Genomic DNA, 25,495 nt, shown 5'->3' with positions numbered 1-25,495 from the left:
ATGAGAGACATGGAAATGAAAAACCAAACAGAGGTCGCAGAATTCATTCTTCTTGGATTCGGAGATCTCCGGGATCTACAGATTCCCCTCTTCCTGTTCTTCCTTTTAATCTACATTGTGACCATGGCTGGAAACATTCTTATCATTGTACTGGTTGTAGCTGATCGACGTCTTCACACCCCCATGTATTTCTTCTTAGGGAACTTGTCATGCCTAGAGGTTTGCTATAGTTCAACCATCCTGCCCAGGATGCTGGCCAGTTTCCTTTCTGGCAATAAAATCATTCCTTTTAAGGGTTGCATCATACAATATTTCTTCTTTGGTGGCTTGGCTGGCACTGAATGCTATCTTCTCTCTGCAATGTCTTATGACCGTTACTTAGCAATATGCAAACCCTTGCAATATGCAGCACTTATGAATAGCACGGTCTGTCGACATCTGGCTTGTGGATCTTGGTTCAATGGCTTTCTTGCCAGTGCCATAGTAACATTGTTTATGTCACAATTAACTTTCTGTGGCCCCAATATACTCAACCATTTCTTCTGTGACTCTTATACAATTCTAAAACTCTCCTGCAGTAATGCACAACTTATTTTTACACTAATATTCCTTCTGTGTTCTGCGTTCACTCTTCCTCCTTTTCTTCTAACATTGACTTCTTATATCTGCATCATTTCTAAAATTGTGAGAATTTCATCTGTTGCAGGAAGACAAAAGACCTTCTCAACATGTTCTTCTCACCTCACTGTTGTGACCATTTTTTATGGGACACTCATAATTGTGTACATGTTGCCAGAAACCAATGACCTGGTAGACTTGAACAAAGTCTTTTCTATGGGTTACACTATTCTTACACCTTTGGTGAACCCTCTCATCTACAGTCTGAGGAACCGAGAGGTCAAGGAGTCAATGAGAAGGATTCTTCATAAGTGTTGGGTACAGCATGGGTTGAATAAAAACTGATTAAAAAGCAAACAGACATTGGGTATTCTGTCCATTCTTTTTGAAATGTTTTGTATGGATATGTTTAAGATAAATTTATGGTTCAAAATTAACTACCACCAGGAGTTCAGTTAGTGGTCTTTGGGAAACTAAATCTTAGCACTTTTGACTGCCCTCCCCGCTTTAAGATTTGAAACTGGGTTTTGGAACTCTTTTCAAAGAGGGACGAGAAAATAGTTTTGTTAATTCCAACTTATGATTCCAGGTAGGGCTTTTTTCCCCTCCAGCCAGAACTCACTGGGACTCAGTTCCAGCACCTCTCATGTGGGCACCATTGCCATTCTAAGAGAACAAAGGAGGTGTTCATAGTGAGTTCTGGCACCTTTTTTTTTAGAAAAATAGCACTGATTCCAGAAATATGAGGTGATTTGATCCTCTCTCCCTGTTCGCCCCCAAATCCCCTTGCCTTCAGTTGTCATAACAGACAGAATTTCTGATTTTGAGGTGACTTCTAAGGAACTGGTGCAAGGCAGGCAGGTGTAAATTAAGTCAGCATAAAGTTACGGATCCAAACCCAATAGGGCTGTTGCTGCTGCTCTGCTTGACAGAGGGAAAACCATTATTTAAGATTGTTTGCCAGGTAATGTGAATGAGCTAAATGGGCCTAAGATCCAGCCCAAATACCCACTCTCTGGTCTCACCCCACCCCCACCCTTTGGGGGATTTACACCAGCATTGGCTCAGCCAGCTAAGTCCGAATGAGCAAGCAGAGTACCTGTGGCTGAGGCAGGGTTGGGAACTTAACCCCACTGAACTGAACCAGGAATCAGCTGCTATATCCTCAGCTGCTCATCCTGGCATAGGATTCCCCCCATAGAAACTCACCTCAGATAAGTGTTTATATGGCTTTTGAATGTGAAGCTGTTTAAAAATGAAAAATGAGAATGAACTGTCAATTTAGCAAGTACTCTGTAGTACTATTTGCTGTGGAAGGCAGAAACTAAGCCATGGGTGATGATTTTGCTGCCATCCAGTGGTCAATCATGAGATAGTTGCTTATTGAATTGTACCAAAAATCAGGGTTACTTTGCATTGTTTTCGCATCAGCTCAGCAACAGATTGTGTGGATTAGAAACTCTATTTGCATTAGCCACTAGCCATTGCAATCAGATAAAATATACTGGGGATAGAGCTAAATAGTTAGCTATAAAAAATACATTCTTGAGGTTTACATCAATACAAATGGCAAAACTGATACATGATCGTTTAGCCACAGATTGTGTGAGATGGTAAATTACTTGTGTGACTTTCCTCACATACCACTGCTGATGGGAGAAACAGGACAGCAATAGATATTTGCTTATTGAAAGTTGGAGTTTTAAAACTGAAATTGAAAAATTCTGTATTTTGGTATAATCAAACTTCTGTGGAAGCGAACATGAATGCTCACGAAATAGGTCATTTGGAGATTCCAGTTAGGAGACCAACGAAGTGGATTTGGATCAGACTTTGAACCAAAACAGACTTTGACTAGTCTCATCATGAGCACACACAAAATTGCAATGAACAAGAATTGTTCATTCCTTCTGTTTATTATGCATATGGTACACAATTTTGGTTCACCTGGTGCAATATGAAGAAAACATTCAGCAAATTCTTATTACAACTTAAAACAGAAAAAATATACTTAACAGAAAAATACTTCAACAAGATAATATCTACTTTCCTTCCCATAACAACCGAGTGAAAAGTATTAAATTTCATAAAGCAAAATATTACTTTTTAATTTTAAAGTCCATTTTTAAAATCTACTCTCTGTATGCTTTTAAAAACATCAGGAAAGTTTTTGTATATAATATTATAAATGTCTTTTTGTAATTCATGTTCCCTGCATCCTTGATGACCTGTTGCCATCAATTCCGTTGCAAAACTTTTATTTTTAATAATATGTTTTCTACAAAGAAAAGGTTAGGATTAACAAAAGTGGGGGGGAAGAATACTCTTTATAATACAAAGAAGAATGTGTTTTAAAATGTGAAGCAGCTGAGAAGGAAAAGGCAACATGCATGGCAAAATACAGTAGTTATTGGGGGGCAAACTTTTTCTTTAGAAAATATTGTTTTCTAGTGGAGACATTAGAAGCATGCTGCAAAGAATCATGTAGTGCTGAGTAGCTCCCACTTAGAAAAGAGGCGAAAGGAAAATGTTGACCAGAACCTCCAAACTCAAAATTGGAATGAAAAGCTGTTAAGGAGCCTGCATGCTTTTCATCGCCTGCAGGATTCTTCCTCTGTTATTCCTCACATTTGCTTTTGCTGCTTCTAGGAGGTTTTTGACCTCCTGCTCCTTGTAAGAAACTTTGAGGGTGGAATATTGTTCTCTCCATTCAGCTACTTTATCTTTAAAAGAAAGAGGATGTACATAAGCAAGTGCCTTGCTATTCACTTGGAAACACTTTGTATAACACTTAACCACACATGTTCTTCAAAGCACCTATTGCATAAACAGATGGGGCAGGAACATGTCCAGCTTATATTGTATAGGCTGAGCTATTGACTGTGGAGCTAGTGAGAACTCCAACGTCAATCCCAGCTATCTTAAAAACAAAACAAAAAAACTTGTAAAACTTCAGTAGAACTTGAACATGGAATCTGCCCCCCTCAATTTTATAGGAACATAAGATTGCTGCTGCATCAGACCAAAAGGCCTATCTAGTCCAGCATCTTCCTCCCAGGGCGACCAATTATAACAATTATTGGATGAGCCAATTTCACAAGGTAGCAATTTGGCCAGAGTTGCCAGATTTATCTTCCAGGGATCAATCAGATCCAAGGAGATCATTAGCCCATACTAAACAATGAAATTTGTTTTTAATTGTCTGTAATGATCTTTCTAATGCCGTAACCTGCCCTGGGACCTTAGAGTGAAGGTCGGACAATAAATAAATTATCAAAAACAATAATAAATGCATGCCCCTTTCTAAGCAATCCCCAAACACAATATACCTTTGCAGTTCACTGTATTGAAGAGAGGGAAATGCATGACAGTTGGAGAATCATGTCCTTGGAAAACGTAGCAGTCATAGGGACTGTCTTTACTCTTGTCCAACTCTGAGACATCAATATCAGGAAAAGGAAGATGATTTTCCTTGCAGTACAGGACTGCTTCTTTGACAGTCTATGATGAGAAGAAAATGCAGGAAAGGAATGTGGAAATTGTTGTCTGAGCAGGACACCCCACTGGCGGTTGCCCAGGAGAAAAATTGTTAGGTGTGTAAAATTTCAATACATGGTGCTGCCCCAATACTTCTGTCACTGGGCTCCATTGAAAATGGCTTCTCCATGTGAACCAGGAAGTGACCTCTCCAAACAATGGAACGACTCTTCTTTTCTCTGCTGCTGCAATCTCGTTGGTGATGTGCATGCCAGTAGGCAGTTGGATGCATATGTGTGCTCCATCCATTTCCCTCCCACAACCTCAGATGCTGGCAACCTATGCTACACCACTGGGGCACCATGGATGATATGGCTCTGCAGAGAGATATTACCTCTACACAGAAAAGACTTCTGATCTTTCCACTTAAAAAGAAGTAGGTATAGCAACCTTGATCAATGCAGGGGCCCAGATGCCTGGCCGCAACGCCACCCACCAGAAAAGGTGAGCTACATACCAGCAATATCCAGGCACAGCAATTGTCTGTTGTCTAGACTAAAGTACCCTTACTAAAATTCTGGTGACCCATCAGAGGCTCAGTAGCCTTGAGTCACATGTGTGGCTTATTACACTTTGTTTCTTCTTTCCATGCCCAGAACACCACTATACCTGCTGTACCAGCCAACTAACAGTGATTTAAAGCAGGGACAAAGGCAGCCTTTCAGATTTCTCTATCTGGCATTTGCAAATCCACCCCTTTTGCATGTTCTTTTTTTGCTGGCAAGAATGCTTCCTTAAACTCTGACAATGCTTCTGGCTTGACTAGATGGAGGCTGGAGAAGGATTTTGTGTGTTTGTGTTTGTGTGTGTGTGTGTGTGTGTGTGCATGTACAGGGGGGAAAAACCCTACCATGCAAAGACAAAATTAATGTTACCAATTTTGCTACTGAATCTGCTCACTTGTCTTTTGGCAAGTGTAGTGTAGTGGTTGTAAAGCATGTGGCCCCTGAAAAGTTTTCTAGAAGGGTATTTATCCCCTGAGCTGTTAAAAAAAAAAGTTCACCACCTCATTTAAATTGAAGAAGGAAGGAAGAAACAAACAGGGAGCAGCATGGATGGGAGAAAGAGAGGTTAGGGATTGTCTGTGTAAATCAGGAATTATTCTCCAGCTGAGATATAATGTGCAGTATTCACTTTTTTTCTTGGAGGTGAGCATTACAAGCCTTTGCATCTCATCACCAATTCTGAGCCCAGTGAGCTTTGCTGCCAGCACTGATACGGTAATTAAGAAATCATGAGCCAACACAACAAACCTACTTCAAAAGGATTTCCGCTGCTGAAGTCAAAGGAAAGAATGAGTTTCACTTCCCGTTCAGGACGGAGGACAAGCGGATAAGCAGAATTCATGGCTATACCAGCGTCGGCCAAACGGAGTTCTTCCTTGCCTGTGAGATTCTTGTCATGAAGGCTGGCTAAGGGGAGAGAGTCGGGCATTACCTTGATAATTTGTTTTCAGGAGTTGTTTCATATGCATTAATTCCCTGCCATCTGAAGAGGTGTCAGGGCAAACTAGACGCAGTGTGTGAAAGCCTGTTGCACAGATTCTGGCCAAGGCTATACAACCCCCCAATGACCTGGCCAGCCCTATTTCCATTTTGTAGTGGCTATTTCTTTATTTTTGGCTGCTAAGCAGACAGGCTAATACTTGCTGAGTCCCCCCCCCCCCCCGCTACTCCATTTCTTTCTATTCTGTCCTCCAAGAAATTCAATGGGCGGTTCTGGTTCTTCCCCTCCAAATGTATTTTTGTAAGTTGCTTTGAGGCATATTTGTAGAAAGTGATGAACAAATAAATACTAACACCACCATCATTACAATAATTAATGGTGTGTGTGGTTTTCCTTACAGTATTTGTAAATATAGTTGGAGATGGTCCCCCATTTCCATTTGAAGAGGCAATAAACAGTTTTTGACAGTATTCTCAATGTATCCCAAATACCTGCAAAATAAAAACTAGATTAGAAATGAACACAATGTCTGAGAATTCTATTATTATTATTATTACTTTTAAAACACATTGAATGCATGTCCCCCCCTTCAAGGAATTTGTAATTTACCCCTTAGAGAATTTAAATTCCCATAAGCCCTTCACAAACTACAGTGCTCAGAATTCTTTTGAAAAAGTGCTTCAAATGTGCTTTAAAGGCATAGCATATAGGCAACCTATATGGTGGCTGCTTCACACAGCATGTGGTACAGCTCATCCCTGTTAGATTATCCCAGTTGTATAGAAGGCTACCAGTTGTATAGAAGGTGGTAACTGAAGCTTAACAACATATTAAATGCATATCAGTGTCCTAGGGATGGGTCCTTGCTTCCTTTTTCAGCCTTATTGCTTAGGACTACACACACATTGGTCATCATGTTACTTTCCCTGAACTCTACCAGAAGGGGTGGGGATCTCAGTGTATCGTCAGCTACGTTCCTTCACTGACAGGAAATGAAAATGCAGGCATAGAGAGAGAACAGATAAGAGTAGAAGGCAAAGGGGAGGGAGAAGAAGCAGGGAGCAGCCGTAACTTAATCCCTGGACACAGGAAAAACGAAAGAGAGAGCCAGAGTGAAAGAATGCAATGTATAGGCTCAGACAGTGAGACAGACACAAAAATACAGGAATCGCCACCTCCAAAATCTCATAGGATCACAAGACTGGCCGAGAAGCACTAAAAGGACAGGAAGTGAAGGTGGGGGTTTTCCTGTTGGGGGGAAAGGGGGGTGGAGCTCAGTTCCAGCAACTGTACTATCTGAGGATGATGGAGATTCGCGGAGCTCCAACCAGGGCTTTTAAAATTGCCTAATAAATCTGAATAATTAACTGCCGGAGTCATCTTGCGTGTGTGGGAGAGACACAAACCTTACATGTATCATGATTCATTCACCTAATGGTCCTAAAACACTACACCAATTGTAGGAGGTTGTGGGACTGCTGATCCCTGTGGTAAGTGTATCATGTAGCCCAGCTTTATATGATTGGCAAAGGTGAAAAATGGGAAGGGTGACACCTAGTCCTATTATGAAGCCAATATGGTGTATAATAGGTAAAGGTAAAGGGACCCCTGACTATTAGGTCCAGTCGTGACCGACTCTGGGGTTGCGGCACTCATCTCGCTTTATTGGCCGAGGGAGCCAGTGTACAGCTTCCGGGTCATGTGGCCAGCATGACTAAGCTGCTTCTGGCAAACCAGAGCAGCACACGGAAACGCTGTTTACCTTCCTGCCGGAGTGGTACCTATTTATCTACTTGCACTTTGACGTGCTTTCAAACTGCTAGGTTGGCAGGAGCAGGGACTGAGCAACGGGAGCTCACCCCGTCACGAGGATTTGAACTGCCGATCTTCTGATCGGCAAGTCCCAGGCTCTGTGGTTTAACCCACAGCGCCACCCGCGCCCCATGGTGTATAATACATACTGATAAATGTGTAATCATTCAATGATATTTTGATTATTTTTATTGTACATGGCATTAATAATTTAATGAGTTTGTGGTTTATAAACGCCCTTATAAATAAATATTAATAAAATTAAAAGTGAATGGATATAAAACTGTCTGTATACCTTATAATCTCATTTTCATATCTGCAGATTCTCATCACAAACCTTTGTGATATACAAATAATTTGCAAAATGTTGGTTTGAAAATGATGTATAAAATGTGTGAATTACTTACTTCTCTTTGTTTCTTCATGATGCGTGAATGGAGATGTCCTAGCTGTCAAAAGCAAAGCATCATAGCATTGAGACTAAGGGATAAAATGCAATAAAATAGGTGCACTATAAGACATCTAAACTGTAAGATGGTTACAATATGCTTCTTGTAAATGGAGCAGAAGTTGGTTAGGGTTCCAGTCCTTCACATTTATGTAGGATCAAACTCCATTGAACACAGTGGGGCTTATTTTTGAATAATAATGTGCATATCTAAGATTGCTCTATAAGAGAGTTCTTTGGAAGTTTTGAAATTCATAGCCACACTTACCTGCAAATTCTTGAGTAAACATGTCAGCCAGGGTCAAAAACTGTGCCACTCTTCCAGGCTTGTCCAGAGTGTTGTGTTTGTCCTTCAATAAACTGAGGAAGTTGTAGGTGTTGCTGCCTACTTGATCTATCAAAGAACGTAAGATGAGACTGGAATAATGAAAAAGCATATCCATCTGGTCTAACCATATTAAAATTAAGTTTCACGAAACTAAAACCTTTGTAACACTTGTATTTCACATTTTTGAGATTTCAGCCTTCATTCTCAAATACTCCTCCTCCAATTATATTTGGAGGAATTCCAATATAGGGAAGAATTGCACTGCCACCTGAAGTGAAGGCACAAGACAGTTGTATGGTATCAGGGGTACCAACCTGAATAAAATAGTGAGGGGGCCCAAGTAAGCCCCACCCCACATAACTGATCACATGAATGGCAATTGATCATTTGAATGGCAATGTCCATCAAATTTGGGGAGGGTAGCCCCCTCAAATATTTTCTTGAGGGGTGAAGCCCCCTTGGTCCCTAGAAATTGGCTCCAATGTATAGTACAAATATGTCTCAACTTTATCAATTAACCTATAAAGGAGGGGTAGGGAGTCAGCAGCCTTCCAAATATTGTTGGAATCTTACTCCTATGATCCCTGGCCAGTCTGCCTGAGGCTTTGAGGAGCTAGGGCCCACACAACATCTGGAGGACCATAGTTTCACCACTTTGGTAATACAGTGATCAAACGTACTAAAGACTCAGCTACCTGCAGGCAACTCCTCCCTCTGTGTTCTCACATGGGCAATGCCACCCAGCAATGGGCCTGATGTGGGTTTTCTATTGGCAACTTACCATGAAGATGAACGGAGGGGACTCCTCTAAATCCCTGCCTCACACGCACATACATAGATGACAGCACTTGGCAGAACAATGGTCCCAGGTCCCAAGAGCACCTGTCAACACATACCCTCTTGAGCTGGGTGGCAATGCAATGTTGGCTGCTCAAGAACCCCCTACTTAATTGGTGCCTACAGCAAACCTTGCAGGGAAGCATTTTCTTTGCCTGCATGGTTTGAAATTAAATTACACAGACCGAGGAAAATGCTTCACCTGACACTGTGGCATTGCCAAGTGATTGTCAGGTGGTTGCCCCTGCCCACCTGCCAAAGTGTCCCTTGAGTGTCAAAGGAGATCTGAATCTAGCTGGTTGGTAAGATTCAATTCTCCATCATTGATTTAAGTCATGGGTACAATTTGCTGCCATAATCATAGTCCTAATCACACACCCTATACACTTTGAAGGGGTTGCTGGGAGCATGAAGATCTGTGTAGGAAAAATAGACACCAGTCATTCCTCGGCTTCCTCTTACCTTTAAGAAGTTCCATGATGTTTGTGATGTTTTCGTCCTGATGTTCATGTGTCGTCCCTTCCATGGCATGAATCAGGAGCTTTATTGCATGTGAAGCAGCCTGACAATATATACAGTGACAACTGGAAGCTTCAAAAAGAGCCCCAAAATGCAAGCAACAAGAAAGGAATAAAGCTGGTTGGATTATTCCAAAAGTTAGGATGCAACATATTGCAGGGAATGTGACAATGCTGATAAAAATGGGCAGGGCAGGCCAGGCTTCAAAATACAGCGAGAATAACATGCTTAATGAGATATGCCTGATTTATTGGATCATCCCTGAAATCCCGCCCCCCACATGCTGGCTCTAGTCAAGAAGCCCCAGCTCCTAGATATCCCATCCTTATGTCACTGCTGGAATAAATGTATTGCCTATAAGATAGGTGAGCCATGACATCATTGACAGATTTCTCCCTTGGGAAGGAAACGTAGCAATAAAAACACCTCAATTCAAAAAGTTCTGCAAATGCACCTTAAATCCATTTCTTTCTGCAGCCTTTTCTAACTACCCTCCTGTGATGGGATGGTGAGCTGCTTGTGCGTAAAATCCTAGTCCCTCAGAGTTTGGCTAAGTCCACAAACCTCTGTCTGTGACGGAGCTCCTTAAGCATGGCTCCATCAGTCGCTCGTTGAATCGGACAGTGGGCGTTTACGGAACTTCTTCCAGCATAAAAGCTCCTTAACGGAAACGCGTCTTCTGGACTCTCGGCGTGACAGTTTCCGGCGAGGAGTGGGTGTCCCTATAGGAGGTCCTGAAACCTCCCCACTGTTCTCGCTTGAAGTGTCTCTGAGCCCTCCCTCCGACTCACTTTCCCTTGGAACTCCACTTCTCCCCCTGCTGGTTCCCTCCTCAGCTGAATGGTCTCTCTCACCCTCCGTGAGCCCTTTCACCTCCTGCGTCTCAGATGGCAGTTCCCTGACATCCACCTCCCCTCCAGGGCCCCCTTCACCCCCTTCCCTCCCCTCCTCTGCGGGAGGCAAGGGAGCAAAACCCCTGAAGGAACCTCCCTCATCTTCCGAAGTTTCGAACACTTCCCTCCACCTGTTGCTGTTTCCGGTTTCCAAGTACTCCTCCTCATCGGAGTCTGTTCCTTCTTCCAGCTCCGATTCCCTGAATCCTTCCAGTTCCTCCTCATCGTCGGTGGTGCCAAAGTACTCCCTCCGGAACCTCGCTACTGGCTGAGGTTTCCTGGGGAACCTTTGGTGGAACGTTTCGATCAAGATCTTGTCACGGACCTCCTCTGCCGTCACCCAGGTGTTTTCCGACTCCGGTTCCCCTTCCCACGCGACCAAATACTCCACCTGATTACCCTTCCACCTGGAGTCGATGATTTCCGCCACATGGTTGCTGCTTTCCCTTTCTTCTATGGCTGGCCCCCGTGTGGATACCCCTTCACCTTCCCCCCTATATGGTGACAGTAATGACCTGTGGAATACTGGGTGCAGTTTCATGTGGTTCGGTAACCGGAGTCTGAAAGCCACTGGGTTGACCTGTTGGATGACCTCAAATGGTCCCAATCTTTTGGGTCTCAATTTCTTGCAACCCCCCTTGAACGGCAACCCTTGGGTTGATAGCCAGACCTGACTCCCCACCCTAATGGTTTCACCTTCCCTTCTGCTCTTGTCTGCCTGCCTCTTATATTCTTCTTTGGCCCTTTCTAAGTTGAGTTGGAGTTGACGATGGATCGCTTCCATTTCTTCTACAAAATGTTCAGCGGCCGGGACACTCCATCTCTCCCCTCCTCCCCCTGGAAACGCCCTGGGGTGGCACCCATAATTAGCCAAAAAGGGGCTCATCCCGGTGGACACATTCTCTGCATTATTGTAAGCAAATTCCGCTAGCGCCAACTTTTCGACCCAATTGTTCTCTCTGTCATTGACATAACACCTCAGGTATTGTTGGAGGATACCGTTTGCCCTCTCCGCCTGCCCATTGGTCTCAGGGTGCCTGGCAGTCGAAAAGTTGACCTCTACGTGCAACAAGCTCATAAGTTTCCTCCAGAATCTGGACGTGAACTGTTTCCCTCTGTCGGAGACCACCCTCAAGGGGGCGCCATGCAGCCTAAAAATATGTTCTGCAAACAATTTCGCTGTCTCTTCCGCCGTGACTGCATGTGAGCAAGCTACAAAGTGACCCATCTTAGTTAACAGGTCTACTACGACTAGTATGGCGGTTTTCCCCTGGGATTTAGGCAGATCAGTCATAAAATCTATCGATACCGCCTCCCACGGTCGTTCTGGTGTGGGTAACGGTTCTCATAACCCCGCTGGCGCCTGCCTTTCTCCTTTGGCTCTCTGGCATTGGTCACACCTTCTCACATACTCCCGTACATCCTCCCTCACCTTGGGCCACCAAAACTCCCTGGTCACCAACCACATGGTCTTGTGTTGCCCAAAATGCCCCGCTGTGGGGTTGTCGTGCAGCTGTTTGAGTACTCTCCCCCTCAATTCCCCTTCGGGTATATATAGTGCCCCTTTGTAATACAATGCCCTGTTTCTTTCTTCAAAACCTCCGGGGTCTTCTCCCTCTCTCCTTAAACCTCTGAGCTTATCCTGGGCGTATTCATCATTTACCGTTCCCTCTACCAGTTCTCTTTGCCCCACCCAGGCCGCCCCACACACCCAGTGGTCCTCTGGGATAATATGTCTCTCTTCAGGCGCTCCCTCCCCCTCCAAATATTCAGGTTTGCGTGAGAGAGCGTCCGCTCTGATGTTTTCTGGACCTGGCACATAGCAGATTTCAAAATGGAATTTGGAGAACTCCTGGGCCCACCTCACTTGTCGTTGGTTGAGCACTCGTGCCGTTCTCCAATACTCCAAATTCTTGTGGTCCGTACACACTTGCACCTTATGCTGTGCGCCAATTAGTAAATGTCTCCATCTCCGGAATGCTTCGTGACTGGCGAGTAGTTCTCGGTCATATACGGTGTAGTTCCTCTCGGATTTGTTCAGCTTACGCGAAAAGAAGGCACACGGTCTCCATTCCGACTTATTGCTCCCTGGCTGAAGCAGCACCACCCCCACCGCCCGGTCTGAGGCATCAGTTTCCACTCTCATGGGTTTTTGTAAATCCACATGCAGGAGCTGTTCTTCCGAAGCGAATGCCCTTTTCAATTCCTCAAATGCTTGCTCCGCCTCCGCCGTCCAAACGAATTTCTTCTTGCTGCTTAGACAGTCCGTGATGGGAGCCGTTAAGTGGGCAAAGTTCTTGATGAATTTACGGTAAAAGTTCCCAAACCCTAAGAACCTTTGCACATCCTTTTTCGTTTTCGGTGTCTTCCATTCCAGCACCGCCTGGACCTTGCCTGGATCCATGGCTAATCCCTTGTCTGATAAGCGGTACCCCAGGAATTCCACCTCCTTGGTGTGAAACTGACACTTCTCCAATTTCACCCACAGCTGGTTTGCTTGCAGCTGGCTCAGCACTTCCCTGACATCCTTTACATGCTGCTCCTCATTCTCTGAATATATCAGCACGTCATCGAGGAAGGCCACGCAATTCTTGTAGAGCAAAGGTCCCAGGACATGGTTCATGAGCGATTGAAAACAGGCGGAGCCTGATTGCAATCCGAATGGCATAACTAAATATTCAAAAGCCCCCAAAGGGGTGAACATGGTGGTTTTCCATTCATCCCCTTTCCTTATTCGTATCAGGTTGTATGCCCCTCTCAGGTCCAGTTTCGTGAATATCTTTCCCTTCCTCACCCTGGTCAAAATGTCATCAATCCTGGGCATGGGGAAAGTCACTGGTTCTGACACGGCATTTAGCCGCCGGTAGTCCACTACAAGCCTGGGTTTATCCGTGTTTTTTTTGTCCACAAAAAACACTGGGCTCCCCCCCACCGCTCTGGACTCTCTGATGAAGCCCCTCTTCAGGTTTTTATCAATAAACTCCCTTAACTCCTGCATTTCCCTGTCTGACATGGCGTACAGCTTGCCCACGGGGAGCTGGGCCCCAGGGACCAGGTTAATTTGGCAGTCAAAGTCTCTATGTGGTGGTAGTTTATCTGCTTCCCTTTCGCTGAAGACCTTGCTCAGGTCAGCGTATTGTTTGGGCACCTTCCCTTTGTCCGCCACTTCCGTCCCTGCTAGAAAGGCTTTTGCCCCTTCTGGCACCTTTCCTTCTCTGCAGTGTTCCAGGCAATGTGCTGACCCAAAGGAGACCACTCTCTGATGCCAGCCCATTAGCGGGTCATGCAACGCTAGCCAGCTCATTCCCAAAATGACGGGAGCCCCTCCCAGGGTGGCCACATTGAACGCTATCCTTTCGGTGTGCCTGGCCACCCTCATAACCATTGGGACGGTCTGTAGGCTAACTTCTCCTCCCAACAGCTCCCTCCCATCGATAGTGGTCACCTGCAGGGGGTTGCTTAAAGGGAGTATCTGTATCTGGTGTTCAGCTGCAAACTCCTTACTCATAAAATTACAGGAGCTGCCTGAGTCCAACAGCGCCTTTGTCTTTAGTGGGTATCCGTTTGCCAGCTCTAGCAACACCTCTATTACTAGGGCTGGTCTTGGAGGTTCCGGAGTGGGCACTTTTACTGCTCCTTGGCCTGGCTGCAGTGCCCTGACGGTGGCAGCCAGGCGTTGGCTTTTACTGGCTCCTGGACTCCCTCCTCCTTCCCCCCAACAGCTCCCGCCATCCCTTGCCATTCCTTTCTTTGCGGGCAGACTCTGGCAAAGTGACCTGGCTGCTGGCAGAGATAACATTTCTTGGCGCTCTTTCCCTCCTTCTTCCTCCCTTCACTGGGATTTGAAACTGTGCGCGCGCGCGCTGTTCCAACTTCCATCGGCTCTCCTGGCGGGAAACTTGGCTCTGGAATCTCTGGAATGCGGAAATCCCTCCAACGCTCTCCTTTCCCCTCCCACTTCTCCAAGGCTCTTGCCTCCTGGCGCGCTCCAATGGTCAGCGCTGATTTGGTCAGCTGGTCCATAGACTCCGCCCTGGGCGCCCGGGAAAGTTCGTCTTTCACCGCCGAAGAAAGCCCCTCTTCAAAGAGCATTTGAATGGGTTCCGCCGATAGGTCCCACCCCAATTTATGTATCAACATTGTAAACTCAGTCCAGTACTCACGAACCGATCGGCTACCCTGTTTGCAAGCCATCAATTGTCTGCGCACCAGTCCCTGTTCAATCTCGCTGGAAAACATCAAATCCATGGCGCGAAAAAACTTCCTCGTGTCCTTCAGCATTTCACTATTCCCTGCCATCAGGGGTCTAACCCAGTCTCTCGCCCCCCCTTCGAGATGGCCAATCACAAACGCCACTCGCGATGCCTCGTCGGGAAAGTCGTTAAACTGCAGTTCGAGAGCATACTGCATCTCTGTCCTAAAGGCTTGGTAGTTCCTGGGGTCCCCCCCAAACTTCTGCACCAATCCTGGCATCTTTCTTGCTAGTGTAGCGCCTTTTGCCTTTTCTGCATCCTGCGCCCTCCTTTCCTCTAGCCTCGCCGTTTGCAGTGCTAGCTGGACTTCCAACACCCTGTACCTTTCTTCCAGGCTTGGACCCTCTCCAGCTCCTCCTGCTCCCCCGGCTCCGGCTGGGTTGCTCATGATGCCTCTCTGCACAAGCTGCTTTCAGGGACTGTCCGATTGCTGTGATGGGATGGTGAGCTGCTTGTGCGTAAAATCCTAGTCCCTCAGAGTTTGGCTAAGTCCACAAACCTCTGTCTGTGACGGAGCTCCTTAAGCATGGCTCCATCAGTCGCTCGTTGAATCGGACAGTGGGCGTTTACGGAACTTCTTCCAGCATAAAAGCTCCTTAACGGAAACGTGTCTTCTGGACTCTCGGCGTGACAGTTTCCGGCGAGGAGTGGGTGTCCCTATAGGAGGTCCTGAAACCTCCCCACTGTTCTCGCTTGAAGTGTCTCTGAGCCCTCCCTCCGACTCACTTTCCCTTGGAACTCCCCTTCTCCCCCTGCTGGTTCCCTCCTCAGCTGAATGGTCTCTCTCACCCTCCGTGAGCCCTTTCACCTCCTGCGTCTCAGATGGCAGTTCCCTGACACCTCCTCTAAACCTTTGATAGCTATGGGAAATGCAGAACTTGTCAGGGTTTCTATAGTATTGGATAACCCTTGCTGAAACACAGCCATAAGTCAAATGCAAACCTGCTTTTGCATAATACTTCAGGAGACAGCGATACTTATCTTCCAGCCCAACAAATCTTTCCTGATAACAGACTGTTTTCCTAACTTAAATAGTGGCTAAGGCTGCTTCCTCACAGGCTGACCTTCCTACCTTTGACCCTTTCTTCTGAAACTACTTTCCATTTTGTGTAGAGCAAACATGTGCATATAGGTTTGCAAAGTTCCTGAATAAAGAAGGCATCAACAGATGTATCCTTTTGAGACGGACTGATGGCAAAAAATTCAAGCAATGTCAAGGACTTACCTGAAGCTTGTTCTCCCAGGTGTTTGATATAATCTGAAAATGTGAGAAGTACATTATATTTCCATAGCTATAGGAATATTTTATTAGATGGGGAATCTGTTGAGCTGCATTTTCCATTAAGCGTGTTCTCCAATAAATGAGAGCACGTGTTGCGGTGTGGGCTGCCAGGCCAGGCCTCTGGTTGCCAGGCAGGTTAATAGTTGTTGCCTAGCATTGTGATTGGATAACCGGGTTGCTGGGGCAAATTGTATGTTGCAAATTGGGTGGGTGGGACCATAGTCTTTAAATATCAGTGCACTCTGGTTTCTCTTTCTCTTTGCAGAGTGCATCGGATCACCCGCCCGCCCACCCTCTTTTCCGGTTGACCTTGCTTTGCCTGTCATGGGGTTGTCTGCCTTGGCGCAGGGGCCTAGTAGGAATTTTGCCATTTGGTGATTGGCTGTGCCATTTGGTTTTTGCCTACTACTCAGCAATTCGTCACAACTTGTAAGGTTGTGGTTAGGCATTGGTTATAATATGCTGGTGGTGGAGGGGTCAGGTTAGGCCGTGCCTGCCCCTCCCGTTGCGCTGAAGGGAATTCCGTTAAAGGAATCCTGGGGCTTGCCATGATTTCGTCCAATCCCTGTCATGGGACCAGGGCCGCCCAATCCCTGTCATGGGAATCCTTGTCATAGGACTGGGCCGGCAAGCTTTCGGGGAGCTGCTGGGGTGAGCGGCGTGGGTCCGACGCTTAGCTCAAATGATCCCCAAGTTAGACTTTCCCTTCTACTGGCTACCGATCGGACCTCGGGATGTCAGTTCTGTCCCAGGCGGGGGGACAGATAGTCATAACCAATGTCTAAACAACCACTCACTGATTTTGTATTTTAATAAAGTTGTGGCCAAAATAGTGCCCAAAAACCAAAACTAAATTATGTGTTATGTGTGAAGTTATTTGAGGGGTGGCCTGGGGACCTACACACGCAATTCATAATCATTGGCTATGCTAGCTGGGGCCCTCAGGATTCCCATCCCTGTGGCAGAGAGAAGAATTGTGGTCAGGGTGAAGTGGCCCAGAGGAGCAGGGGACCATGGACCCAACCACTCCCCGCAAAAAAAGTGTTGCTGTGTACTAGTACAAGTTGCCAAGTGTTGGCAAATTAAGTGAGGGCAGTCTGGCCACAGTAGCATGTTAGTGTTGTAAGGACATAGAAGGCCAGAGCATTTTCTTCAGAGCTCCACATAAGCTACGCAATTACTTCCAAGTGTGCACACATGGGCTGTGCCTTTGGAATCCATACCAGGAAGGAACTTTCCCTAGCTGGGTCCAATAGGCTAAACATACAAAACCTTCTATTTCCTTGACGTCTTCTTTGCGATCTGCAAATGAACTTCCCCATAAGCCTGAAAGAGAAGGAAGGAAATGGAAATGACATTTTCTAGGAAATTTACTGGATAGCACTATGTTTAGTGGCATACATTAATCCAAATTGTATGCCACTAAACATAGCAGAGGGAACATGCTCGGTTCAGTGCGGGAAGGTGGGGAATCACTGAGCATGTAAACTAGTCTGATGTTTGGATACTGCATGAATCTGTCGTGTTGCTGCCTCTTCCCCCTGTCAAGTCAGCAGTACCTCTCAAGTAAGAAATGTTTTTTTCATTCTTCAGTATTCTCAGCACACCATTCTCAAATGTGCTGCCCAACAGCCTCATGTCAACAAATGCACCAGGGTGAAAGAATCCAGCATCATGGGGTGTGAATTCAAACCAGATACCTTTAAAAAAAAATGAAAATCAGTGTCAGAAAGTGTGGGAAATAATTGCTTACACACATAAACTTCTTTTGCTGTATCAGCTTCTGTATTTGTCATGTTTCTTTTTGACGTCTTATAAACTATTGTTTATAGAATTTTCTATTTAGTTAATTGGCTGGCTATGTTCTGTCTCCATTCTGTCTTAAGCATATGCGGCACCGGGGTGCAAAGATCCACCCGGTACCCCCCCTCCCAGCTTGCCCAGTGGCGCAGAGCTGCCCGCAGCAGAAGAGCCCACCGCAGTACTCCGACCGATGGGCGGGCTCTTCCCAGACTCAACTCTCGGGCCCTGGACTCTCGGCCTGGAGCCTCTGAGAGCCTGGCACCCGGGTGCCCCACACCCCTAGCACCTATGGGTACGATGGCCCTGCTTGGAGGCATCTGTTCAGCCTCTGTGGGAACAGGATGCTGTTCCAGGTAGTCCTTTGGTCTGTTGCAGAAGGACTCATCTAATGTTCTTATGTTAGTTCAGCCCACTGTCTGTCAATTGCATTGATCCAAGGGCAGTCTCCAATAACAGTTGCACATGCTCCTTGGATAAGTTTAGCACACATAGAGATTATTGTTGGAAGAGTATAACAGTTGGGTTATAGGCTATGTTAATCAGGCTCCAAGGAGACCCAATGGACAGTGATTTCAAGCACAGAGAAGACCCACGAACATATGGATAAGATCCAAGCCCTTTTAAGTAGTATTGATTTCAAAGGGAACATTAGGCATCATGAAAAATGGCCATATATAGTTGCTGATTTGTTTTGTTTCTTACCTGGATGGGTTTTACTGGTGTCATCTAATTTGTTTGAATCCACCGCTGCATAGATGGGGTAAGGAACTGCCCCATTAAAAGAGACCATCCTTTCTTTGGACAAATGACCATAATCTAGCTGTAGAGAAAGCGACTCATTAGTGAGGGAGAATATTGTCCCAATGCAAATAACAGATTCAGAGAAAGGATTTTTCCCAGTTCCAAGCATGGAAGGCAAGTGTTAAGTTCCTCCTCTGTACCTGCTGCGATTTTGGTAAGTTATATGCCCTGCCAGCTGATGCTTTTTGCATTTAACAATAAACAAATGACATTTTGAAAGCAAACACATTTTTGATCTCATGTGTAGCTTGAGACGCACAGTTGGTGAGAGCTAGCAGGATTATAGCCTGAGATAAGTTGCTATTCCTACTGAGTATGTCACATTTAAAACAGCAAAACTGATCACTTGGGTACTTCTGCTATGTACCAAGATGAATCAAAAGGCTCTGGGCTACCATAGTTTTTATACTGTATTTTATGCTGCTTCTATGTTGTATTACAATTGTTTTAAATTTGTTGTTAGCCACCCTGAGCCCGGTTTTTTGAACCAGTAAGGGCGGGGTATAAATAAAAATTTGTTATTATTATTATTAGAGTAAAAATATACGTTGCCATTTTTGGTGGAATGATGGAAAATCTCTACAAGGCTTCCTGCAGGCAGTGCCTTGCTGACAAGCTGCACCATAAACTGCATCTGGATCTTCCTGCAGCCTCTAAATCAGTTTACTATGTGATCTGGAAGTGGTTGTGTTGTAATTGTGGTTTCTCAGTGGGGAAGAAGGAACATGGGATGTACAAAAAGAGTTGGACTGTGGAATAGGTGTGTATGTTTTTTAAAAAGCTTTTTAAAAAGCATATACAATGCTTTTCAAGTCTCCCCCCCCCAAAAAAAAATACCAACAACAATTCTGTGCAACAACAAAGTATCTGTGGAAAGGAGGTAGTATACTTGCCTCATGCAACATTGCATAGAGAATGACACAGCCCCAGAAATCGGTCAAGGAGTATGTCTTCTCTTTACTTGGTTCTACAAGGGCATCGAGGGATTTGCTGGGATCCCACGATTGATTTACAAGATTGTCACACATCTTTGCTTCCAAAATAGGAAGCTTTCCCAGCCATTCCTCATGTTCATAGATGAATGACATACACCTTGGAGAAAAGACAAAGCATCATGAACAAAGCTTTGAAGAAAGACTTTTCCTGGAGGAACATTGCCTATCACTGTAGATAATGCTGAGATGGATATACCAAAGGCCTGAATCAATATAATACAATTTAGCATGTTTCTATGTTGGACAGAGCTTTCTTTATCAAATCCTTTAGCCATTAGAGACAACCTAGGTTCTTACTTCTTCAAATGGTTATGCCAGTCATCATTGAATATAGTTTATGTCCACTTACCAGGTAGAACCTGATACTCCACAGAGATACATCACAGCACCCAACAAATCCTCTTTCTGAAGTTCTCCCAGAACCCCTTGAAGTGCAATCATGGCCCGCAACCCTCCACCAGATCCCAATAGGGCAACATTAGGAACAGAACTCTAGGGAAACAGGGAAAGACAAATAACTGTCATATTTTGAAATATGTGATCACAAATACTTTTTACAACGTAACACCAAGCGGTGAAACTAAAAACAGATGGTGCATGGTAGCAGAAGACATGGTGCTATATTGGGGCTTTCCTAACCTGCTGTTTAACAGGAGGTAGAGTGGGAGGGGCAAGCTGGCTGCAAGATCCACCCCTCTCTAGCTACCTGTAAGCAAAAGCAATTTGATCAACAGGGAGTCAGGAGACTGCTGCCATCCCAACCTGCTGTCTGCTACTGGTGAAGTTAAGTTCTGTAGGGAACAGTATAATCTCTTCCTTCATGAAATATTGATTGATTGTGTAGCTTTCGGAAGAACAATGGGAAATCAATTGCTGTTAGTTATTGCAATTTAAGCTTCCGTAACTCAGCTCTACTGTATCCCTAATTTCCTCTTCAAATTCTGCTTCCCGCCATCTTCTCTCCCAGCCTCCCATATTTTAGCCACCCACCCATTCACTTTGCCTTTTGTCTATTCATTTTTTCAAGCCCCTTTGCCTTGGTCATTTGCCTGCTTTGTCCATTTAGAGCACCTGAGCAGCTCAGCCAATGACAGGCTGCCCCCTTTCCCAAAAATATCAGGGCTTTATGTACATCATTGCCAGAGTTTGTGTCGCTATTACCCAAAGTGTGAGCACCGCTGCATCCCTAAAGCATATTGCAATATAGACCATGAAACTTTACCATGGCGGTGTTGACCCCAAGCTTCAGAAATGAATTGTGCACTTTGATTTTTCTTCTGCCAACAGCTGTTTTTTCTTCATCAGATACATCTCTGGAAATCCGGATCACATCACTAGTTTAAGAATAAAAGTCAACCATTTCAAAGTGGGAGTCTCTACCCCAGTCATCTGTGGAGCACATACAGACAACCCAGCATTTTGTGCTTCAAGTTTCATAGAAACATAAAGTCCACACACCCCTTCAAGGTGACATGAAGATTGTGGCCCCGTGCCAACCTCCATCCTCATTTCCACGGCTTGGTCTCTGGCTGCAGCAGGAGGTGCTACAGCCTCTCCCCCCAGCCGCAAAATTCAAATTTGCTTGTCTGCAATTTTGGGCCAATCATGGGTTGGCTTGACAGTGTGGCCATAGAAGGTTACACTCATGGAGTCTTCACTCAGGTCCACTCCCCAGGGATAAAAACCTTTGCCCAGGACTGCAGTCGGCATCAAAGTAGGAGAAATAGTCACACTACCAGTGAATTTGTTGGTCCTGCCCAGCTTCTAGCCCCCTACAGCACCACTGAGTAACCATGTGGGGGAGAAAGCCACTGCTTTGGTGCTGGTATCAGGGTGTTTTTTTGGGGGGGGAGCATGGGTGGGATAGCACAGTGCCAGTGATGCCACCACCACCCAAATGAGGGTACTGTAGGGTAGATGGGAGCTGAACTTGGCTCACATTCAAAAGTGGCACCACCATCTGCTTCTGAAAGCATTTGAGGACCTGAATGGTGGTGTGGCTAGGTCAGCCTGGGGAGCGACCTCTATGACCTTTTGGGCAGTGCACAGCCTGGCTGGCTGTTGACAGGCATGCACCCCCATCCTTCATGATTACTTCTGAGTGGGCTTACCTGGCACGATCTCCACTACAACCAGATAAGCCAGCAAGTGTGTGAGGGCAAGATTGCAGGTGCATCAGCACTGCTGTTGCAGGGGTGGTGGTAACTGGTAGCAAGTATTGAGGAGGCTGCTGAACACTGGTGGGGAAGCTGAGAGCAATCTTCCCAGGGGCCCTGCAAAATCTGGAGCTGGGCCTGTTTAAAAGCATGCTCCTTGGACACTAGCAAGAACATGTTTCAAGCTACTTTCTGAGACAGCTGTATATTTTTCATGTCCCCCAGTATTTACAAGAGTGTCAGGCAAAGTTAGTGCACCCTTCTGCTACATCTCATGCTAGAGAACAGTTCTGAAGTTAGGAAACATTTCTGCAATCCTACAGGGTTTCCCCTTTGTTTTTCACAAAGGCAGCCCTCAGTTTCTTCACACAACCATCGGTTTTGCAAGAACAGTTCTGGTAATCGTTAGTTAGCAAACAACATCTGGATAAATATTACCTTTGGTTTGACCCAGGCATACATAACCTGTGACCTTTCGAGCTGAGTGAAGTTCAATAGACATGCTTGACAGTTCAGAAAGGCTATATTGGCTGCCTGTGTGGGGCTGCAGAAAGGGGATTTAAGCACTCAGAAGTCCACATTACTTGAGGAAGCACCATAGCTCAGTAACAGAGCATCTGCATCTCCTGCATATGTAGCATCTCCTGAAAGGGCTGGGAAAGAGAACCCTCTCTAAAAAGTCTGGAGAATCACAAGTTGGTCAGTGCAGATTAAATGTGGAGGCTCCTCAGCTGTCGAAATCTCGGGGGGGGGGGGGCTTGCAAATTATCTCCTAATGCATTTTTTGTTTTACCAAGCAACAATTTTAATAAACCAATTTCAATATCAAATTAATATTATTTTGATCTGTTGTCATGGGGGCCCCTAAATGCTCTGCCTATCTGACACTGCACTAAGGTAGATGGACAAATGGTTTGATTCAGTAGGAGGCAACTTGCTATGTTCCTATCACTGACTGGTGAGCAGTGTTTTGCTTGATGGGACCCACATTGTATTAGCCATGCACCATCCACTGTTACACAGTTTCCTGCTTCAAATGTTAGTGCATGTATAATGAAAGCAGGGGGCTCCAACCCAAATATATGCAGGTCCACTGCAGAGCCAGAGAAAAATCCCCACATACACAAACCATGCATACAGCTGAATGCGCAGAGGGAGTACTCTCTGACCGATGACATGCATGAGTAGAGCCAGTACAGAGGAGCATTCATTCCATCTGATCGTGCCCCTGACATCCTATGGGCTCCCCAGTATCAGCAGCCATCCTCAGTGGGATCACCAGGAGTAGTGGCAGCCAAGCAGATGTGCTACAAACTTCAAGGGAGGGAGGCTATGATCCACCCAATTTTCTCTGCTTCCCAAGCAGACCTTTTCTTGCAGCTCTTCACTGCAAGGTAAACTGCAACCGGTGGGCCCAAACCAGACAATATGTCAACACTGGCTGACCTTCAGCACCTGCAATGAATTTGAACTGTTTTGCCTTACCTTTGTTTAAGAGACAAGCTTTCTCCATTAATAGCCTCATTTTCCTTTAATAAAGGAAGAAACAGAAAGAAAATGTGAGTCTATAATGTTTCAAAATCGGGGTGTGGGACATTAGGTCCTGAGGCCTCAATGTGGCTCCCCAGGCACCAAGCTACACCCCACTCCTTAGCCACCCTTGGTCATCAAACACACCTCTCACTGCCCTCCTTCAGGTGGTTATTGCCTTGCTGGACTGTGTCATTAACTCTGATAAGGCCTCTCGCTTGCCTGGAGGACGGAGAGGGGTTGTGTGCAGAAACGAGCCACTGTACAAAGGCACAAATTGAAATGTGTTGATATTTTGTCTCTGGCCCTACCTACCACTGTCTTGTGGCCCCCAGAAAGTTACCTCAGAAGAAATGTGGCTTCAGGTCCCGTCCCCCCCAATATACTTAGTTTCACCAATCCTTCTTGTGCATTGACAGTGCCATGTTGATTTCTTCAGGATTGACATCCTGCTAATGAATTTGCTGTTGTAATATAGGATTGGTTGTTGCTTTTCTCTCTCCTTTCTTGGTCCACTACCCAGGTTTTGCTCACTTGCTTTGTATTTCATTGTTTCACATAAAATATGATTTCATGTTTTTTAAGGTCTCTAACAATTCAACTGATTTGGAAAACAAGAGGGAGAGGAGAATGTTCCATAATGGATAGATTTCTTACCATTTCTCTTCCTGCTTTGTTTATTGGGTAACCCACAGATTTCAGTGTTTTCTGTGACAAAGAAACAATTTCACAAAGTCTTCAGCATTTGTCTTACAGGATGTTTTCACATGACCAATTTATTGAACATTCATACTCATTTGTTTTCATGGAAGTTAGACCATGGATTTGCACTGGCTTGTTTCTTCATTAATTTAGAGGAGTCCACACGACATCTTCCTCCTCCCATTGTTGTCCCATACCTTTCCCCCTTTAACTGCAGACATTATTGCTCCATGGAAACTTCCAAAATGGCTAGGTAATGCACACTTATCATTAGGACAGGGGTGGTGGTGGTGGTTTTGCCCTGATTTTCTTTTAGCAGCTCTTACTTCCCTTTATTTTACCTTAGTCAGTCATCATGTAAATTTCGAGCAAGGGGCTGCTTCAGAAGGCTTTTGCTCTGATCTTCTGATTTACGCTAAACTAATCAAGAGTTGAAATGACTATTGCACACAAATTATTGTTTATATAAAAGGAAAATGGAAGATAGAGAAGGGGATTCAAGTCAGCTGCTTTTTAGCCATTGTCAAAGCTTGGAAAGTGAAAAGGGAGATAAATGTCCTTCTGGGCTCTGCAACCAATAAAGAACTGTTAATTTAAAGCTTCTCTCCTCCTCCTGCCTAAAAAAAAAAAGTGAACTAATTTGTGCACAACTGGGATTGAGTTGAGTATGTGAATGGGTCCTTCTTTCATATATTAGCAAGCTGAAAAATTGTTGCAAGAAAACATGGGGACTAGAAGCAGGAGGACGGGTGTATGGGTTAGCTGGTAGTTGGAGATAAAAATATGATGGAAATAAACTGTTAAAATGTCTCTTGCTGGTGACCCATCTTCCACTTCTACTCAAATGGCTGAGAAGCAGCTGGTCACAAGAAGTGGGAGGGAGGGAAAAGGACATGAGGCTGGAAATGGGGAAGGGTATGGATCTGGAAAAAGGAGCAGCAGTAGTCACCCACCCATATCACCCCAGGCCTAAAACCTTTGGGATGATTGTGTAGAAATAAAATGATGTTGCAACTACGAAAGCAACCACATTTCTCAGCCTCAGTATTTTATTAGGAGAATCTTGCAAAAATGTACACTTTAGTCAAAACAGCAGACAAAAATGTGCTTATTAGAATAAATTCACACTTAAATGCTGAAGCATTTTCATGAGGGTTTTTTTTAAAAAAAATCACCATAATTTTCTGTGGAAATGTGGTGAACTAAATTTAATGTTGGAAAAACTGGAAACTGAAAGAACTTAATTTGACAAAGAGCGTGAGAAAAGACCTCTTGTATCAAGTCAATCCTTCTTCCCACAGTTGTCATCCAGGTGTGTCTTGGAAGCTCACAAGCAAAGCATGAAGGTGATGACCATGGGATTAGCTCTCTGCCTTAACAACTCACAGATTGGTGGTGGGATATAATAACAAACACACAAGCATGCAGGATGAATTTGTGTGTGAGTCTAACAGCACACTTGCCATCTCTGTGGTGGTGGCTGCTCTCTTATTATAAGAGAATTTTTAAAAAAAGCCTCCCATTGCATATCATTG

At 45.0% G+C, this 25,495-nt stretch overlaps 2 protein-coding genes across 2 annotated transcripts in view; one reads left to right on the top strand and one right to left on the bottom strand.

Moving 5' to 3' along the window:
- LOC128400959 (olfactory receptor 5B21-like) lies at positions 1 to 963 on the top strand. The gene has a single exon (XM_053363711.1). The coding sequence runs from the start codon at positions 1 to 3 to the stop codon at positions 961 to 963; it is 963 nt and encodes a 320-aa protein (XP_053219686.1).
- Positions 964 to 3,088: 2,125 nt separating this feature from the next.
- LOC128400344 (cytosolic phospholipase A2 gamma-like) overlaps positions 3,089 to 25,495 on the bottom strand; it is a 28,329-nt gene continuing 5,922 nt past the window's right edge. The window contains exons 4-20 of the mRNA XM_053362495.1: positions 23,916 to 23,966; positions 23,214 to 23,257; positions 21,031 to 21,069; positions 20,795 to 20,906; positions 19,922 to 20,064; positions 19,467 to 19,669; positions 18,479 to 18,592; positions 17,533 to 17,673; positions 17,246 to 17,299; positions 15,917 to 15,949; positions 9,489 to 9,617; positions 8,130 to 8,255; positions 7,821 to 7,862; positions 6,000 to 6,092; positions 5,413 to 5,567; positions 3,948 to 4,119; positions 3,089 to 3,341 (exon numbers count right to left, since the gene is read on the bottom strand). Coding sequence (XP_053218470.1) covers positions 3,190 to 3,341; positions 3,948 to 4,119; positions 5,413 to 5,567; positions 6,000 to 6,092; positions 7,821 to 7,862; positions 8,130 to 8,255; positions 9,489 to 9,617; positions 15,917 to 15,949; positions 17,246 to 17,299; positions 17,533 to 17,673; positions 18,479 to 18,592; positions 19,467 to 19,669; positions 19,922 to 20,064; positions 20,795 to 20,906; positions 21,031 to 21,069; positions 23,214 to 23,257; positions 23,916 to 23,966 — 1,803 coding nt within the window. The 3' untranslated portion in view covers positions 3,089 to 3,189. The remainder of the gene's footprint in view (positions 3,342 to 3,947; positions 4,120 to 5,412; positions 5,568 to 5,999; positions 6,093 to 7,820; positions 7,863 to 8,129; positions 8,256 to 9,488; positions 9,618 to 15,916; positions 15,950 to 17,245; positions 17,300 to 17,532; positions 17,674 to 18,478; positions 18,593 to 19,466; positions 19,670 to 19,921; positions 20,065 to 20,794; positions 20,907 to 21,030; positions 21,070 to 23,213; positions 23,258 to 23,915; positions 23,967 to 25,495) is intronic.

Source organism: Podarcis raffonei, chromosome 13, assembly GCF_027172205.1.
Source record: "Podarcis raffonei isolate rPodRaf1 chromosome 13, rPodRaf1.pri, whole genome shotgun sequence".
NCBI classification, from domain to species: domain Eukaryota; kingdom Metazoa; phylum Chordata; class Lepidosauria; order Squamata; family Lacertidae; genus Podarcis; species Podarcis raffonei.
The sequence above is the reverse complement of the archived record's forward strand: the minus strand, read 5'-3'. Positions and strand labels throughout refer to the sequence as shown.